Raw genomic sequence first — 17,972 nt, forward strand, 5'->3', positions numbered from 1 at the left:
TTCAGAAAAAAAGAGCTATGGCATGAAGTTCCCTCAGCACAGCCAATTCTGTCATCCCCTAAAATTTTCCTTCCAAGAGTTTATGTGAAAAGAACATAGGATTGTGTTCTGTACCTTCTGAAGGTAAAATAAAGCATCCAAGATCTATCTGACATATATATCATACCTCTAATTTAAAAGCATCAAAATCTGACATTAGATTTAATGGTGAATATTCTGAAATATGATCCTACTGATTAACAACCACATCATTTAGCAGAATAGTTTATTCACATTTTCACAATATTTTGACATCTAAATTTCTAAAACTTAACTTCATTAGTTCCTCTTACTATTAATTTCCCAACACTGAAAGAAATGTCCAGTCAAAAATTACCACAAAATACAAGCAACAAGAACACCACTATTAGCAACTTTTAGTAGCAACGATGCAGTAACATCCTTATTGTTTACTACTTGCAAGTAGCTGTTGGCAAAGCTGTAATTCATTCTTAAGTTACAGACACAAATAATTTTATCACTGACTTAAAATAGAAAGTGGAGATATCTCATTTTTCTTGCAGGACTAGAGCTCAATCAACAAGCAATATAAATTTCATAGCAGAGCTGAAATACTAGCTTTGTTAAAAATAATACAAAAATTATGGAGGTAAAAACTAGAATAGATCCTATCTACTAGAAACACTACCGATTTTACAGCAATGTTAGTTCCTATTCTTGAGACCTAGAGATTACCTTTCCAATATCTGTAGGCTCCACAGTCACTCACCCAAGATCCCTGGTGTTCTACATTGAGAACATCTAGACCCAAAGAGGTTAAACGACTATGTCTCACTTCCCCTCTCCCAACAGAAACAGCTAGCTAGAGACCAGGCAGATTAGAACTGGTTTTCTCCATTTTAAGAAAAATTCCCATATCAGAAAAATCATTTTAAATATTGCTCTTCCGAGTGTCATGTGATCTACACTACCATTTTTTTTTTTTTTTTTTTTTTTTTTTTTAAGATACACAGCAATTGCAAGTTCCAGTTCTGCTCCCTTCCTATCATCTTCTTATAGGAGGCTGGATCATGAAGGAGAAAGTGGGGATACGTTGTACATAACAGATGCCACCACTCATTCAGGTCTTCATTGGAAAACTTTGGGATGTGACACCACCACCAGCTCACCCAAGACAAAATAGCAAACTAAGTTACTGACAGCAGAAATGATAAATCACCCAACATGCGTTAAAAAGGAATAAAAGAGCACCACTAACTATAGTATGTCTCAATGACTATGGAGTTTTGTTAAAGTTGTATCCTCTTTCCTCAGTTTTAGAGATTCATCTTGTAACACATTTTAATAAACCTGATATGCATTTCCAGTCAATGTTTGAGTTCAGATGAACTTAAGCATCCCTGTGTGATAATATATTCTGTATGTAGTAACTTGCTCGTTACCTACATAAACAAATGTTTTGTATGGCATGTTTTCACATGCTTTCAGTGAAACACTTTAACACTTTTCATCCAGCCAAAAAAAACCCAAACCCTCCACTTAAATAAGGAACACAAACAGGAAAATGATCTGAAGCTTAACCTTAAACACAAATATTAATATAGGAACAGGAGTGAGATCCATTGCCATTCGGGATGCACTAGTCTCCCCAAGGAGAGGGATGGAGGTGCAGGGAGAGCTCATAAACCGAGGTGTACTGGACAACTCAAGAGCGATTCCTCAAGTTTCCCGCATTCTGCAACCCTCCATCGCTCAGTGGTGCGGCTCGGGCCATAACCTATAACCTTCATCCCAGAGGACCCCAGCATTTCTATGTGGTGTCCAAACCCAATTGCTGGAGGAAAAAGGGCCATAAGATAGGCCAGGCCCTACAAAGGGACGTCGGACGTGAGGCAAGAAACCTTTTCCTTTCCAAATCGAAATCGGAGCAATGGGTGCACTTGCAGAATGGATTTCGCAAGTAGGTCCCTTAAGAAAAAAACCATTCCCGAACTCGGGAGTGGAGACTGAAAGCCCCCCGGACCAGCATCAACGCAGCCCGCACCCAGAGCTGAGACGGCGCGCAGTCGTACCGCCCACATTCCGGAAGTATTCGGGGACGACCACCCCCCCACCCTCCCGGCCAGGGCCGACCCTCTCCCCCAATCGTAAGCCCTCGGCCCGCACCCCTCACCCTGGTGATTGAACAGTCTCCATATCCTGGTGAAGAGAATTCCCATTCTTGGGCAGCGGACCCCCCCTCCAGCCACCCGGGCCGCCTGGCCTCCCCCGGCTCAGGCTGAAGGGGAGGAGAGAGACGCGCCGGTGCCTCCGCCTCTGCTGCTGCTGCTGGTCCCACGCTGGCCGCCAGCTCGCTTCCTGGGAACCGGAGGGAGGCCGAAGCCCAGGCCGCCCTGCCGCGTGCGAGGCCCCGCCGCTGCCGCCGCGGCACTCGCCTGGCTCGCGGACATCGCCGCCGCGTTGTCTGCGACGAGCCTCGCGGGCCACCGTCCTCCCCCAGCTCCTCTCGGGCGGCTGCGGTGGCGGCGACCACGCGGGCGGGGGAGGAGAGGGGCGGGACGAACGGGACTTGAGGGCGCAGGCGCGCGGACGGAGGGGCGGAGCCTGAGAAAGGGCGCCCGCTTGGCCCTCTTTCATTTGCTTTTCTGAACGACCTGTAACCTGCGGGACTGAGCCCGGGGGGAAATCGAGGCAGTGCGGACTGCGGGTTGTGACAGATAGCTTTTATCTACTTGCTTTAACGTCCTTGCCCTTTTCATGTTTTTCCCTGCATTTCCTCGACGGAACCATAATGTAAATGTGTTAATTGAGTGCCTAATACCCATCCGCAATCTTTCATACACACTACACCAAAAGTTCCACGTCTTGCCCCGCAAAGACTTTGGGGTTCTGTGAGGGAAGCTTAACCTCTCTCTCGCTCGCTGTCTCTCTCTCTCTCTCTCTCTCTCTCTCTCTCTCTCTCTCTCTCTCTCAAACCTCTTGCCCCTGCCATCCAGCTGAAGCCAGTGGCCTTACCTACACAATCACTTATCGCACTTAAGGATTGTACGTCAGGGCTCTTCCCTATCCAATCTCCTTCCTCTTTCCAGTCAATCTTGCCCCGAGCAACGATTTTGATCAAGTCCCTCCTAAGGTTAAAAAAATCTGCGGTAGCCACTAAAACTGAGCAGGAGAGTCCAAATACCTTAGATACTAATTTTTCTCCAGACTGTGGCCCCAAATAGCCTTTCCAGCTGGGATTTCCGTTATTCCAAACTGGTTACACAGCAGGTCAAATGTTTTCCCCTGCTCTTACAGTCTCCTTGCCTGGACACCTAGAATAGCTACGTCCCATGCTCTGCATGTGTCGCATTGTATTTAATCAACCTTCTACTATGGGATATTTCGAAACTAGCGTAAAAGTGAACCATTAGGTTACTTGATATCAGAGTTCTGCTTCCACGTGTTATATTTTATCTGGGTAAATTGCTTAATCTCTCCAGGCCTCAGTTTTCACATAAGGAAAAACAGTGGGTTTGTCCCTAAGGTCTTTCTTTGATTCTAGGTCATCCGATGAAGAGGTCATTTGATAATCTGATAATTAGTCTCTACTCTTGTTAAAGGCAAGAGGTGGGAAAAGAGAAACTAAAGTTGTTTACTTTTCTTTCACAAAGAAATCAGAAACAGCTCCGTCCCTTTCTATTCTCCTTAACTTTGGTAAAAAAAGAAAAGAAAGAAGAAAATGTGAAACTTATAAAAGGCATTTTGAACTGTTCTGCCCCTCCATGCTCAAGATCTGAATAAAATTAAACAAAATCAACAGTAAATTACATCTTTCCACCTTACATCAACTAGCTGTACAATATCTTGTCTCAATATATAGAACAAGTAAGACCTTGACAGTCTACATTTCTTCTTAATTGAGCTAGAAAATTGTACCCGTAATACAAAGAGCAGCATAGAGGACTAAAATGTGTCTCTTTTTAAACATCTGTGCAAGAAGGAAGTCCTTTGACTTCTTTTGGGGCTTATGGTTAAAAAACCAAATTTTATTTTATTTTTATTTATTTATTTATTTTATTTTAGAGAGAAAGAGTGTGTGTGAGTGGGGAAGAAGGGTACAGAGAGAGAGAGAGAGAGAGAGAGGGAGGGAGAGAGAATCCCAATCCATGCTTGGCATGGAGCCTGCTATGGGGTTTAATCCCACAACCCTGGGATCATGACCTGAACCAAATTCAAGAGTTGGATGCTCAACTGAATGAGCCACCCGGGTGCCCCAAAAGCCAAATTTAGAGGAGACATATGAAAGGAAAGAAAATACTACATTAATCCATTTTATGTTTATATTTGCATAATAAAGTTCTTTCTAGGCTATTTAGAAAAACAATATTGTTTGTGTAATCAATTTACATTAACTCTTTAATATTTCCATTCTTGCACACTGTAGGTGGTACTTTTGGCAGCTCTTAAGACATTTTACAAACTCCCCACACATCTCTGTCCACCTATTAAATGGTTATCATATCCATATTTACTTGCAAAGTTAGGGCTTAGTCTGCCAGATTATCTCTAAGTGGCTCTCAAAAAAAAAGAAAAAGAAAAAGAAAGAAAGAAGGAAAGAAAGAAAATAAAATAAAAAGGGAATTTGCCTAATATAATATTGTCCAACTATAGGATCCATAGGTGAAATATAAATTTGGACCACTATGTAAGTACAGTAATTGGAAATGTTTGTCAAGTAGTATGAAGCTATTTGTGAAAACAAACTCCTTATAAAATCTTTTAAAGACTATCCATGATGATAGTAATGTGCAAAATGTCATGAAAGAGACTTCTGCTTCCAGGTATGGGAAAGTGGGATAGTCCAGAATTGTCCTCCCATCATTAACAAATAAGAAATTGGACAAAATGTAGAAAACAACTGTTTTCAGATATTGGGCAACATACAGCACAGGATTGTGATCTCTGATAAGAGTCACGAATGAGGTGAGTCTAACCATTACCCGGATTTTCTGCCTGGAGGCAATGCCTAGCCAGTGACAGAGGGGGTGAGAACTCAAATTGAGTCTAGCAGTCTCCTTGAGTTGAAGACAAAGATCAGTGTTCCAAGGTATCAAGGTAGCTAGAATTTGTGAAGCAGAGTGGCTGAAAGGAGGGAGCTGTACAGAGAAAAGCTCCAGAAGCCTGCTGAAGTCAGCGACTAAGTCTTTGGCTATGTATCAACCTGTATCCGTGCAGAAACCCGAGACTAGCCAATAACAATTTCTGAGAAAAAAAAACAAGTACCGGGGAGCCGTAAAACATGTAATTCTTAGAGTTTACTAAGGACCAGGGATGATCTGAGTTCCCTTCCATCAGAGTGAAGAGAACTCACTAAATATATGGGACATTCGGTAGACACCCCAGAGACCTTAGAAGAGGAGCTAAATTAGCCTAAGAAGAAATCCTACTCTAGACTAGTCCTAAAGGAGCTTAAAAACAAACCTTCAGAGGATCAAACTAATCTACTATTGTCTGTCAAAACAAGTCCAGCATTCTTTTAGAGGAATATAAGAACAAGCCATCCACAATGGAATATTTACAATACCTTGAACCCAGTAACAAAATTACCGGACCTACAAAGACACAAGACAATGTGACCTGTAACCAAAAGGAAAATTGCTCTACAAAAACAGATTAAAGTACAGGCAGGTTAAGTGATTGCCCCAAGCTCATAGTTGGTTACTGCCAGATCCAGGCTTTGAACATAGGCCGGAGTTATGGCTTACAGTTTAACCACTATCCCAATCTCCATGTTGTATGACAGGACAAGCAAGATTTGTCTTCACAACCTATCCTATTAGTAGAGATGTGTTAATGACCAGAGAGGTGGCTTCAGGCATATGGCCTTGATGGAGTCGTTGCAGTGAGCTGCAATTATTCTATTTGGGAATTTCGGATTGTTGGTTGAAATGTCTTAATAGATAGGATAGCCCTATTTAATATTTCTCCAATAACTGAAGTATCGTTCATTTAGTCAACATTTACTGTATTCCAGCATTGTGTGCTTCAAACGACTACCAGCGTAAAAACATTTGATGTATGTATTTTTAGACAAAAGTATTTTGCAGAGAAAAGTTACCATGATTTTTGTTTTTCTCATTTGCAATTGGGTCTAATAATCTATGCCTTTCCTATTTTCCAGGGTGGTCAGATGGATTAAATGAGATAATGCTTGTGAAACAACTTGGCTGCAATAAATCACTGTGTAATTCTAATGCAGTAATTATAATCAACATAATGCACATTTCTTTTGAACTTCTTGCGCACTACAATGAGAAAAAAGTCAAATGCCAATCACTTCACAGCATGGTCGACATGGAGCACGTGAAATGTCAAGTCATAAGCTATGTGCCATCCATGAAATGCTTATGGGTACAGGATAACCTCTGGAAACTTCTGGTAACTACTACATTAAAGTAATCATTTAGAGATTTGTCGGGAACAATAAAGTTTACCTAGTTTAATTTTCTATACTGTATTTGATCCTGTTTTACACACACATATTGTAATATATTCTCTGTGTATGGATTTAACTTAAATGCTGTTTCCTAATATAATACTTCTTTTGTAATAACTCATATATCCTAGCAGAGTATTCAGGAAATCATCATTTAGTTGAATCTGTGTTGTGAGAGTAAATGTTTAGGCTTCTTTTTTTCCTGCAAGAGGTATAGGAACATACCTCCAGAATGACATAAATATCTCTAGAATAATATAAAGGAGAGGTATAAGGCTGATTTCAGTGTTTTCTCATTTATTATATAAAAGAAAAAATTAATGCAGTTGATTTATACACATTTAAAGTCCATAAAACAAATCCATAGAAATTAGGATACTCTATGCATGCACTCTGCATTTTCTCTGTTAAATGTTTTTCTTCACAAAAATAACAACACATTTTTTTCTTTAAAGCCACAAAAGCAGAGGGAGAACAAAACATGCAGCACTGTACACATTTGCATAGTATATTTTACCCAGCATGCCTTGTAGAATGCTACACATTTACCTATATAAGAAAAATAAAAGGGGGTAAATTTTTAAAATAAATAACTAAAACTTAAAGAAAGAAAAAACATTATTTAACAAAGGCAATATATATTTTTTCCCACTTAGTAGCTGGAGATATAGCAATAGCTTGGGATATCAACAGCCCTCAGAATGGTAGGGAAAATCTTTTTACATCAATTTGCCATGTTTATTTTTAGTGTTAATAAACGTATGTTTTTCCCTCCCGCCACCCAGTCAAAAAAACAACTAATGGCTTTAACTCATGTTTCAAAATAGTATTCAGTACAAAACAAATTGAAGAATCCCTAAATACTTTTTTGTTGTTGTTGGGACATTTGTATTTATTGTTCTGACTTTAGGCTGTGAAAAATAGAAAACACTTCAAGTATGTCCAAAATTCAGAGGAGCCCTATGAGCTCACTTGCCGTACTTTTTGTAGTGGTTACTGAAGGAGCAGAAATAAGAACAGTAAATATAATATGAATCTTATCACAAAATAACATTTAATAAGTTTTATGCAAGGGAATAAAATAAAAGAAATTACATCCACAGGTTGCAAGGCTATGAAATAAATTGCTGGAAAAGTATCAAGCAGCAAGTTAAAAAGATGGTAGATGAAACAAATCTGATAAAACTTAGAATTAAATCTATATATTTTTAAAAAATACGACTGCCAGATTTAACAGTGGATTTTGTTAAGTTTGTGCTATAACAAATGTGCTTCTTTCTCCTCAATCTATTTTCATATTATTGGCAAAATATATATCTTTTATAATTTTGTACTGTACAATACATGTTTTGCTACATTATTTATTTTTCTACTGCTAATGCAGATTAGAAGTAACAACATAGATTTATTTTGGCAATAAAATGCTTTCATTTTAATAACGTCCCAGAAAATATCGTAAGGCATATGAAAAATAGTATGCAACAATATAGCATTAACGATCCTGTATCTTTAATACATCCCTTATGCAGACGGAATTCACACTGACTTCAGTTAAAAGTGTGTGAAAATGGCATGCAAGTAGGGCAAGAGTGGCCCTTACATAAATATAGACATAGCCATTTGTTGAGAAATTTGAGTGTTCAAAACATAACTAGGAACACTTACAAAATTGAAAAGCTAGAGGCCAGCCACTTTGGGTTCTCACATAGCTCTCATTTTAACTCCTAATTTTCAAAGAGGATGCATTAGCATACACCCCAGACCACTCTAAATTCATTGGTAACATTTTCTACCATGTTTCAGCAAACGCTTTACATACGTCACAAGAAACAGAGGAAAATTTTTATATGTAACCGTGACTCTCCAACAGTCTTGTTATTCACTCTTATTTATATGCTTTTCACGGTAAATGGGAGTTACAGCCCTTGTTCAAGATTATCTGATGAGATATTTTATAATCGTCTTTTTTGTCCCTCAATTACAGGAAGCATTTGGGATTAAATGATCCACAAGTAGATAAAGATAGTTGCCAAAAGAAGATGTATTTCATTGGAGAAAGTTCATTTTAATAAAAGAAGAAATCTTTAAAAAGTGATTTTTGAATGCTGTAGCTCTCTGCCCATTTGAGCCAGTTTTACTATTTTGACTAACTTGACTGCTTAAGTCAACAACAAAAAAGTTATCCTTATTGTCTGCAGACAACTATCTTATTGACTGGTTTGCTCATAATTATCATTTAAAAGAGGAGGCCTGCTCTTTGTCCTATAGACACAATTTGAGTAAGTAACTCAGTAACAAAGTATTAACAGTATTTAAAGGTATGAGGAACTAATAAAACAAATTTTATTACATAATTTGCTCTGTTTTCATTCATGTAGTCATCCAAAGATGAGTTTTATATAATTAAAAAGAAAACAACAGGCAACATTGTCATGAAACACGAAGGCAGAAATATAAAAGAAATGAGGGGTACATTCCCATTTATTTAAAACATTTATATGGAATTTGCTCCAATGACATGGGAGTCCAAGATAATGCATACCCTCACCTAGTAAATGGCTGTCCACGGGAGACATTAAGGATCAAAATTTGAATTTTCAAACCAGCTGCACTTAAATATCAAGTCTCTGGATCTATCCTTGCAGGCTCAGAGCTAGATATTATAACAAATTTCACACAAAGGCAATTCCCTTGCAGATTATTTTATTCCCTCTGATGACTGATTTCTTAAATTAACTTTGTGTGCTGGTAACATGTGAACCGATTCAAAGAAAACTTCACTAACATGGAAGAAATGAAGGGTGACAAGAGTATTTTGGATACAGTTTAAAATTTAAAGGGAAAGTATATTTTAAGAATCTATGCTTCTAGTTTTGCAGCTGGGTTAGCAGTAAGAGTAATAAATTTGATCACTACTTATTGAAAAGTGTTTTTCTCCTTAAAGACAGATTGTCTTCTCTAGAGAAGAGGTAGTATAAATATTAATATATAGGGCAATTTCTATAGTGGCATTACATCATTTTTATTTTTTAGCAAATACCAAAATAAAATTGTATAACTGAAAAAACACACTAGCATGCAAATTAAAGTTGCCTAGAAACATTCTTAACTGACATCCTGGGTCTCAACAACATTTTATGATATGTTCATTCAGAGTTTAAATTTGCAAACCACCTTTTGGCATAATTTCTTTCTCTCCCTCCCTTTCACTGACCTAGCTTCCTAGTATGAATTTTAAGGCCCCCACACAAAAGACAAGTTCAAGTATGCAGGTATGAAAAGAGGTTAACATTCCAAAAATACGTTTTGCAAACAACGACAATAATAATTAAAGTAATTAACAAATTACTCAAAGGGAACAAATAATTTTCTTAGAATTTGTTTTATATTTAAAAAGTTCATTTCATTAAGGACTAAGTGCAATGACATATTGTCACATAATTAAGACTCTCTTATTAGGAAAGACTGTCAGTCTAAATTGTTAATTTCAATTTTCTTTCCAATAGAACTGTATAAAGATAAGAGAGAATAATCAGTCATTTATAAACATTTCCAAGTGTTGCTTTAAATATTGGTGTAAACAAGATAACATTGTTGATTATAATATTGGAGTCACATTGCCTTGAGAATTAACACCAGGATTGACAAATTGCATTCCCTTTTTTCCAGAACTACATTTCCACATTGTCACACGTGTCTACAATGTTACATGTTCGCAGACTGAAATTACAGAATATGTAATTTACATATTCTGATATATATACTGAAGTTACAGAATATGTGATTTATACTACAAGTTAAAACAGACTTAAAACATTGTAAGACTTGTTTCTCCTGCTTATCATTTGCTATTTTGAAATGAAGTCAGTTAAAAACAAAGTATTCGAGGAATATGTATTTTTCAAAGGTGCTTGATATGCTTGGCAAAAATAAAACTTTCATTTAGTATATATGTGTATTTAAGTATCATTTACACAGTAAACTCTAACACTTAAAAAAAAGGAAATGCATATTTCTTTTTCATTTGGAGAAGATAAACTTGTTAATTACAAAAGGAATGAAAAGAATATGCCAAATCAAAGTACAAATTTAAATATATCCATCAAGAAAATATACTTTATACCCCTTCCAAGATTGTTAGCTTTTGAATAAGAATGCAAAGCAAAACAGGTACAGACACTTGATGGTAAACGACAGATTGGTTCTGTGCACAGATATTGAACGGACCTCTCTTTATTAGCATATGACATGGGAGACTTAGAAACAAGGCTTTGAGAGGTTTTTAAAAACAAGTGATTTTCAAAAGTTGAAAGAATATGGTAATCTTGCTGACTAGGAAATATATGTAAATGCTGTTGCAGCTACCTGCCATAAAATGTAAATATCTTAAAGTAGTTAAATGACCAGATTGCTAATGCTACTACAGAAAAAGCTGAACAGCTGTCTAGTCTAAATTTATCACCTTGATGCACTCTTTGCAATTAAATACTTGAATGCGCACAAACAAGAAACCGGTAAAGCATATAGAAAAATGTTTTGGCTAATGTTCTCTTTCTCATGCAAATATGTGCTGTACATGTAATAAATATATTTTCATTTGCTGGAAAATGCTCTTCTTTGTTCTAACAAAGTATTCAGTAATGGCAGGTTATATGTTTATTAAAGTGCCTAATGAATACAGCTCTTTGAAATGTCTTAACTGAAAGTTCTGTAAGCTTCATTAGATGACAAAAGAACTCACAAGCCAATATCACATGTTAACTTTTAGAATTTACTGAGCCCATATTTTCAGTTGTATCAAATATGTGAAATAACTTACATAATTATAGGCATCCCCATCATCAGCTAAACAGGTTCATAATGGAGTATGCACAGTGAACAGGAGGAGGAGAGGGAATGTGGGAGGTCACCATGGGCGTCAAGAGATGTATAACTGATCAAGAAATTGGAACTTGTTTTCATGGCGAGGAAGATTATTTAACTGGCGCATGCTTTGAAAGCCTAAATATTGAAAGGCTTGGGAAGAAAATAAGGTAATAGAAATCAATTATCATTGTTTTCAAAATACAGTCTTCGTGACATGTACCAGTACAAAGGGATTTTTATGCCTGGTCCTTTGCGGGCTTTAGAAAAATGCATGCATTGTGGATTTTTAGAAACAAGAGGCTTTTCTGAAAGATATTTGTATAATATATAAAAGGGTCAATTTTCAGTAATTCCTTGGATCATAGTGAATCTAAGGCTTCCTTGATAATATAAGACAGAAGGTCACCAATTTCGTAATTACAGCCACTGGAAAAACTGTGAAGATTTCACAGGTGAAGAGGAGTGTTCATTAGAAATAAGGCAGCTCAATCTCCAAATTCTTTATAATTCTCGTCAGTAAAAATGCTATAATTTTAGTGAACAGATATACTCTGAATCTGTGCGTTTGCTTTATATTGCAAGCCTTTAAGTTCATCATTTTTGTTTTCACATTTTTCTTTTCATTATTTTGTATAAACACAGCTCTCAATATCAAAATTGAATGTTTCCGTGTAAAACAAGTCCTTAGCATGATTATAAAGAATTTGGGGAAGGGCTAGAACATTCACATATTCAAAGACAGAGACTGAATGAAGCAATGGAAAGATATGCAACTGTGCTGGCAGGAAACACGGGCCCCATGTTTGTGGTAAGTTGGACAGATGAATTCCCATCTGGAGATGTTTAGCTTCGCACTCAGGAGGCTCTGTGCCCATCCTTACTGTCTGACTTCGGATTCCTGGATGTTGTTGTGTATGTAGTTATGCTCAGATTGAGTAAAGGGGAAACAACTCCTCTTTTTCCATTTCCTGTGACCAGCTATGATTGGGCTTCTTTATATTATTCTCTCTCACTACTAAAGAAATTTTGAGGGTTTTTGTTTGTTTGTTTGTTTTTTGCCAACTTCAGACAAGCTAACAGTAGTGACTAAACACAAAGCAAAACACTTTGAATACAACAGCTGTGCCAGGAAAGAAACAAAAATATTAAAATCTGAGGAGAGTGAATAATTTCTGCATTAATTGGAGACTTTTTTTTTTTTTGGCATCATCAATACTTTTGGTGAGTTTGAAAGCCATTCTGGCAACGTTAACATATATTAAAATGTTTATACATTCCGACTTTAAATGTAAATTTAGCTTCCAGCAAATAAAACCATACCTGGTTTTGGCTTCTTTTGGTATTTTGATTTTCTCATTAATTAGGTTTTTGGTTTTTTTGGTTTTTTTTTTTCAGATTTTTAAATTGACTACAACATGCTCAAGTAGACTTCCTAGTCGATTCACCCAAATTCCAACAGGAATTGGTTTATAAATTGGTTCCAACTGGAACTGGTCATTTGGAATTTCCAGCATGGGAAATTATTTTATATGTGCCTTGATAAGTACCCTAAATTACAAATCGATGTGTCTAAATCTAATGAAGAAAACAAAAGGTACTGTTATGTAAATGCCGCGCTTAAAAATATCTTTATGACTGGGCATCTAATAACCATCTCGACTTAAGGGCATAATGTTTTTTTGTTGGTTTTTTTTTTTTTGCCCCTTACCTAGCATCAAATGACAGCAGCCCACAAGCACAGGAAACACTGTGCTGTACTTGCCAAGTTAAGATGATTGGTTTATCCTAGCAGTGCTATGGCAAATTGTCAACAGATGAATTTTTTGTTTGCTTCTGCAGACTCAAAGCCTATGTCGGGAGTCATGGCTATATCCCCCAGGTGATCCTCGGTTCCTATGGGGTTTGTAAGTGTCCTGGTATGAGTCAGGGTAATCTTCTTCCACAAGAGGGTAATGATCTCGGCTATGCTGGGAACTGGAAGACAAGCGGTTCCTACTCTTCCGAGCCCTTTCATTGTGATAATTTTCATCAGAGGTCATTAGACTTCGTCTTTCAATTGGAGAGTTCTCTGTGGAGTGGTTGCTGTGCCTCATACGCTGACTCTATAAATATCAGATAGTTCAATGGTTAAATCATGTCAGCCTCATTCATCTAGAACATTTAAATATACGTACAACAGTAGGATATGTACAATAAAACGCTAACTATCAGACTTAATAAAACATTTTGATGCACAAATGGTCTGCTCAAAAGATCTGGTCTATTCCATTCAGGACACAACGTTGCAAAGATACTAAAATGCTGATAGTTTATGAATTTAATTACATAATGCTAGGTGATTAGGCTGCCTATTAAAAATAGAGAATTGAAAGTTAATTGCTGAATGGAACTTAATATATCTAGGAATACCTAATAACTCCACTTCTACTGCAAAACTGAGGATTATTTTACTTTTGGGAAATAAGTTAAAGTTCAGAATAGCATCTGCTATTTTATTTCTCTCTTTAACTGGTAAAATCTTTCTCCTCTTAAAGTCACACACTTCACCTTTATCTAGCTGAATGTCCCTTATGCCCTATAAAATATTTTCATGAAATTATGATTTCTGCTGCCCATAAAATAATGTGTTTGTTTCTTCATCACACATAAACATTAAGGCTCTCAGCAGTATTCTTTCCAAAGGAGTGTATAATAATTATGGAGCTGGCTAATTGATATTTGCAATTCTTGCTTCCTCAACTGAAATGTCCTGCAAAAATTATCTTCAGATATTAACTAAATTCCTCTAATACCATTTATTGAAATTAATATCTTCAGATACTTATTTGATGGCTCAGAAAATGTCATTCAACATTTTTCTTTAAATCATGGGAAAACACATATCATAGCTGTGGCTCTCTACTTAGGTAGGTCACCTCCATTAAGAAACAGGATCCTGATGAAACCAAGGACTGAGATACATTTCCTCTAAAGGGACACTCACCTTCGCCCAGTGGGAAAATCATTCAATAATTAGAGCCTGTGTCTTTCACCCCGGCCAGGAGGCTAACAATTAAATACTCATGGTCACTAAGAGAAATAGGCTCCAGGATAAAGGGCACCACATTAACTCAAGTGAAATTGGGAGAACCACTCTAGGTGGATGCCTTAGAGGTGATGAGTCCAGAGTGTTATATTCATAAATAAAGTGCATTTTGCTTCTACCTGCATTATAGAAGCATATTGCTTCATGCATCCATTTCTCTCCCATAGTATACAATTTGGAGCCAACCCAAACTAGTCAGTGGATATGCCACACTTGGATTAGCACACAGGCAGCGAAACCAGGCAAGAAACAGTCCTGGTGCATACATATATATGTGTATTACCCTAGCACATTTCCCATGTTCATTTCCAGCCTCAAAAGCTGCTCCTTTATAGGGCAGTTTTTTGCTTATAAAGATGAAATTTTGTAGGAGAGTAATACAGTTATAACACAGTATTTCAGAGAGTGCCCTTCCTCTCAGGCTTAATTTTACGTGATCTATAATTACGATTATCATTATAACTCTTTAATATAAAACTAGTCATGATTCAAGAGGCTCAATTGACTAGATGTACCTCAGCCACCTGTGGGATGGGCTCCATTCCAGCAGACTCTCGATAAATGGTAAATAATTATTGATGTCAAAAGGCAAAATTCACTTTGTATCATAATGCCTCTGGCTCCTGACATCTAGCCCTGAGTGCAACACTAGAATAGCAGAAGAGAAAACCTCCGGTCCTTGAACTTGTCCCCAGCTTTCCTAAAGGAGACCTACCATAGCCGCTGACCAACATGAGCCCCCACACTCCCCCACCCCAAGAAAACGCAGGGATCCGTCACTGTTTCCAAACAGAGTGACTCTACTTGTGTGCACATTCTGTGTTGAGGAAGCTAAGGGACAGGCCCTATGGGGCAGGATTAGTTAAGGGCAGTCAAAAGGTCCATCTGTCCCCAATTAACTTACTTAGCTTGCCATGGTGCCTTACGTTGCCACCAGTGTATAATCTTTAAGAAGGGACCTGGAGAAGTATTGGACAGTTGCACTGAGTAAGTAGTAAGTGTCCTGGAAGGGTTTAGACACAGGAGGGATTAGTTTGTCTAAGCAAAAGTCATTACACATTAACTCAGAGCAAAGTTCTATGGAAAGGGCCACTGGGGGGAACTTTGCCTAGGGTAGATCACAGTGAGGTAGTATTTTGGATTTTTTTTTTTTTAAAGATAACACCCACACATGTTTTCCTCTTCAGATTAAGGATAATCCCAGTCTTCATCCCCATTAAGTTCTCTGCAGAATCTTCAGTTGTAAGACTGTAAAAGCATGAGTGGAAAGCGGCAATACCTGTAACCCAGAAATTGCTGTGGGGTATGGTGACAGTGCGGTTGAGCCCAAATTCCTTCCGAGCAGAGGGGTCATGGGGGTGCTACTGGTTGTGTGGGTAGCACGCCAGTATGCTTCAAGGTACTCTCCCAGATGTTCACACGCATCCTCCAGCTGATTTTCATCCAATATAACGTCAAACATTTCCTGTGGGTGACAAGACAAATCCGTTTTACTTATACTTCACGTTTTAAGCAATGAAACCTAAAATTCCACTTAATGCAGATAATAGCACCCCTAACATCTACTAGCAAATATCACATTGGAGAGGCTATGCTGGCAGTTTCTAAAGTTAAAGTCCAGTGAGGAGCTATACAGTTAACCAAGTGCAAATTTGGACAGGGTCACGAAAATGAGTGCGCTCATGAAATATTTAGATCTTTCACTATTTAGAAGAAAAAAGATGACGTGAGTGTAAAAGTGTTATATGTAGAAGACAGCAAAAACATATTTATATTTATCCATACATTCCTATAGAACTCAATTGTACTTACTTCAGAATATTAATGGCATTGAAAGAGGCGTTCTCAAAATATTCTGGGCAATGACCATATCATGGGAATAAACATTTCTCTCCCCCAAAATATCTATGTTGAAGGGAATAACATTTACTAAGGCGCTTTTCAGGATGTTTGTGAAAATGTTATCTGTCTCATGATAAAGCAACATGGAAAGAAGGTTTAGGATTAATAATAGAAATGCACATTACAGTGATTTCTGCTACCAAAAGATCATTGTGTGAAATGGTTAAAAAAGAACAAGGACCAGGAGTATTTAATTGTGGGAAGGATGGGGTGACACACAGGAAGTATCTGGTATCCATGTTTCTGTCAGGAAGGACTTTGTTCAACATCTGGCCTGTACACAGGATGTGTTCTACCCCAGAGGGGCAAAGTGGCACTTCAGTGACCCTGCAGTGTGGCTGGGAACACCGACAGGATTTACCCAGGATGCAGATTCCCTGGAGAGACAGTCAGAAAGCCGTGGCACCTCACAGAGAGAAAAACCATTCCATAGCTAGTGAAAGCACATCCCCAGCTTTCGACCGCTGCATTCACAGCTGCCCTCTCGCAAAATCTCCACCACTACCTACCTGCTTTCACAAACTCATTTTGCCAAGATAAGAACCTTTCACTAACGAATCAAATACAGGGTTACTGCCACCAGCACTGATACTGCCGCTAGATTGTAGGTTCACAGAAACTGGACGACTATGAGTTGGTGGTAGGTCAGCTGACTCACCTGCATCAATGTGAGGCTTCCCTTAAGCAGAAGTCCCCATGGAAACAATCTTTTCCCCAACATTTATACTGGAGCGTTTTCATCACATTGATCTCTACTGCATATTTGGACCCTAATATGCAAAGCAGTTTGCAAGTCATTGGTGCAGTGAGAAATGTTTTGCAACTAGGCAAAGAATAAGGTGACTTCAGTCCAAACCGACTGCTGTTTGAGAAGACTCAGCCAGTTCAACTCATGCAGAGGCTTTCCCCTTATTAGTAGACTTCAGGTGTTGTTTCGTATGTTTTATTTATTCATCAAATATGTACTCAGGACCTATTTTGTGCTAGGTACTGTAAGTGTACAGAAAAGAAAACAGACATCATCCGTTTGCTTAAGAAGCTCCCCTCTTCTAGTGGGAAAGACATGTAATAAACTCCTTAATACCCCAAGTCACACTGGGACTTTAATTCAGAGCAATCTAGAGACAGTTAATGTTCTCAGCTGCAGCTTCCAATTCTGAATTTAGAAGGAGGCCCAGAGACACATGTGAAAGCTGGACTTTAATAAGGGAGGGAAAATTATGAGTAAATCAAAGAATTCTATCTGTAGAGGGAAGAGAATAAAACAGAAGAAGCAATGGAAGAAAGAGACCATGTGGCCCATGAGAGAATGGAAAAACAGCTCATTCCTACAGAGTCAGGCAACATACACCCTTATAATAAATCCCCTGTTCCACTAAAGTAACTCACAGACATTTCTGCCTTTTGCAATCAAAAGCCCTTTCCCCACCTTAAAGTAACCCATCAAATGTCGAATCTGAGAATTATTCATACTGCTCTGATATGAACTTGCATTCTCTGACAGCTTTGCAGCACTGACTTGAGTGGGACGAGAACAGGCTCACCCCAGAGAATGTTGCACAGACTCAGACAGATGACACAGGGAGAAGAAAGTTGAAACTGGGCAGCACTGGAACAAAGGCCCACTCTGTCAGCCAGTCC

General features: G+C 38.0%; 2 protein-coding genes across 11 annotated transcripts in view; both read right to left on the reverse strand.

Annotated features, from left to right (window-relative positions):
- The window catches only part of ARL5A (ADP ribosylation factor like GTPase 5A), a 46,362-nt gene extending 43,785 nt beyond the window's left edge, over window positions 1-2,577 (reverse strand). For 2 of the 3 annotated variants that reach the window (XR_006712880.1, XR_006712879.1), the window contains exon 1: window positions 2,174-2,541. Coding sequence is in view for 1 of the 3 variants with exons in the window: in XM_045479820.1 (XP_045335776.1) it covers window positions 2,174-2,219 (46 nt within the window). In the remaining 2 variants the exon portion in view is untranslated. Of the gene's footprint in view, window positions 1-2,173 lie in introns of all 3 variants that reach the window. The other variant, XM_045479820.1, reaches the window with a different exon arrangement.
- A 4,178-nt stretch (window positions 2,578-6,755) lies between these two features.
- CACNB4 (calcium voltage-gated channel auxiliary subunit beta 4) overlaps window positions 6,756-17,972 on the reverse strand; it is a 257,596-nt gene continuing 246,379 nt past the window's right edge. For all 8 annotated transcript variants that reach the window (XM_045479822.1, XM_045479823.1, XM_045479824.1 and 5 more), the window contains 2 exons: window positions 15,709-15,894; window positions 6,756-13,446 (listed from right to left, as the gene is read on the reverse strand). In XM_045479822.1, coding sequence (XP_045335778.1) covers window positions 13,186-13,446; window positions 15,709-15,894 — 447 coding nt within the window. In that variant the 3' untranslated portion in view covers window positions 6,756-13,185. The remainder of the gene's footprint in view (window positions 13,447-15,708; window positions 15,895-17,972) is intronic.

This window comes from Leopardus geoffroyi, chromosome C1 (genome assembly GCF_018350155.1).
Source record: "Leopardus geoffroyi isolate Oge1 chromosome C1, O.geoffroyi_Oge1_pat1.0, whole genome shotgun sequence".
NCBI lineage: Eukaryota > Metazoa > Chordata > Mammalia > Carnivora > Felidae > Leopardus > Leopardus geoffroyi.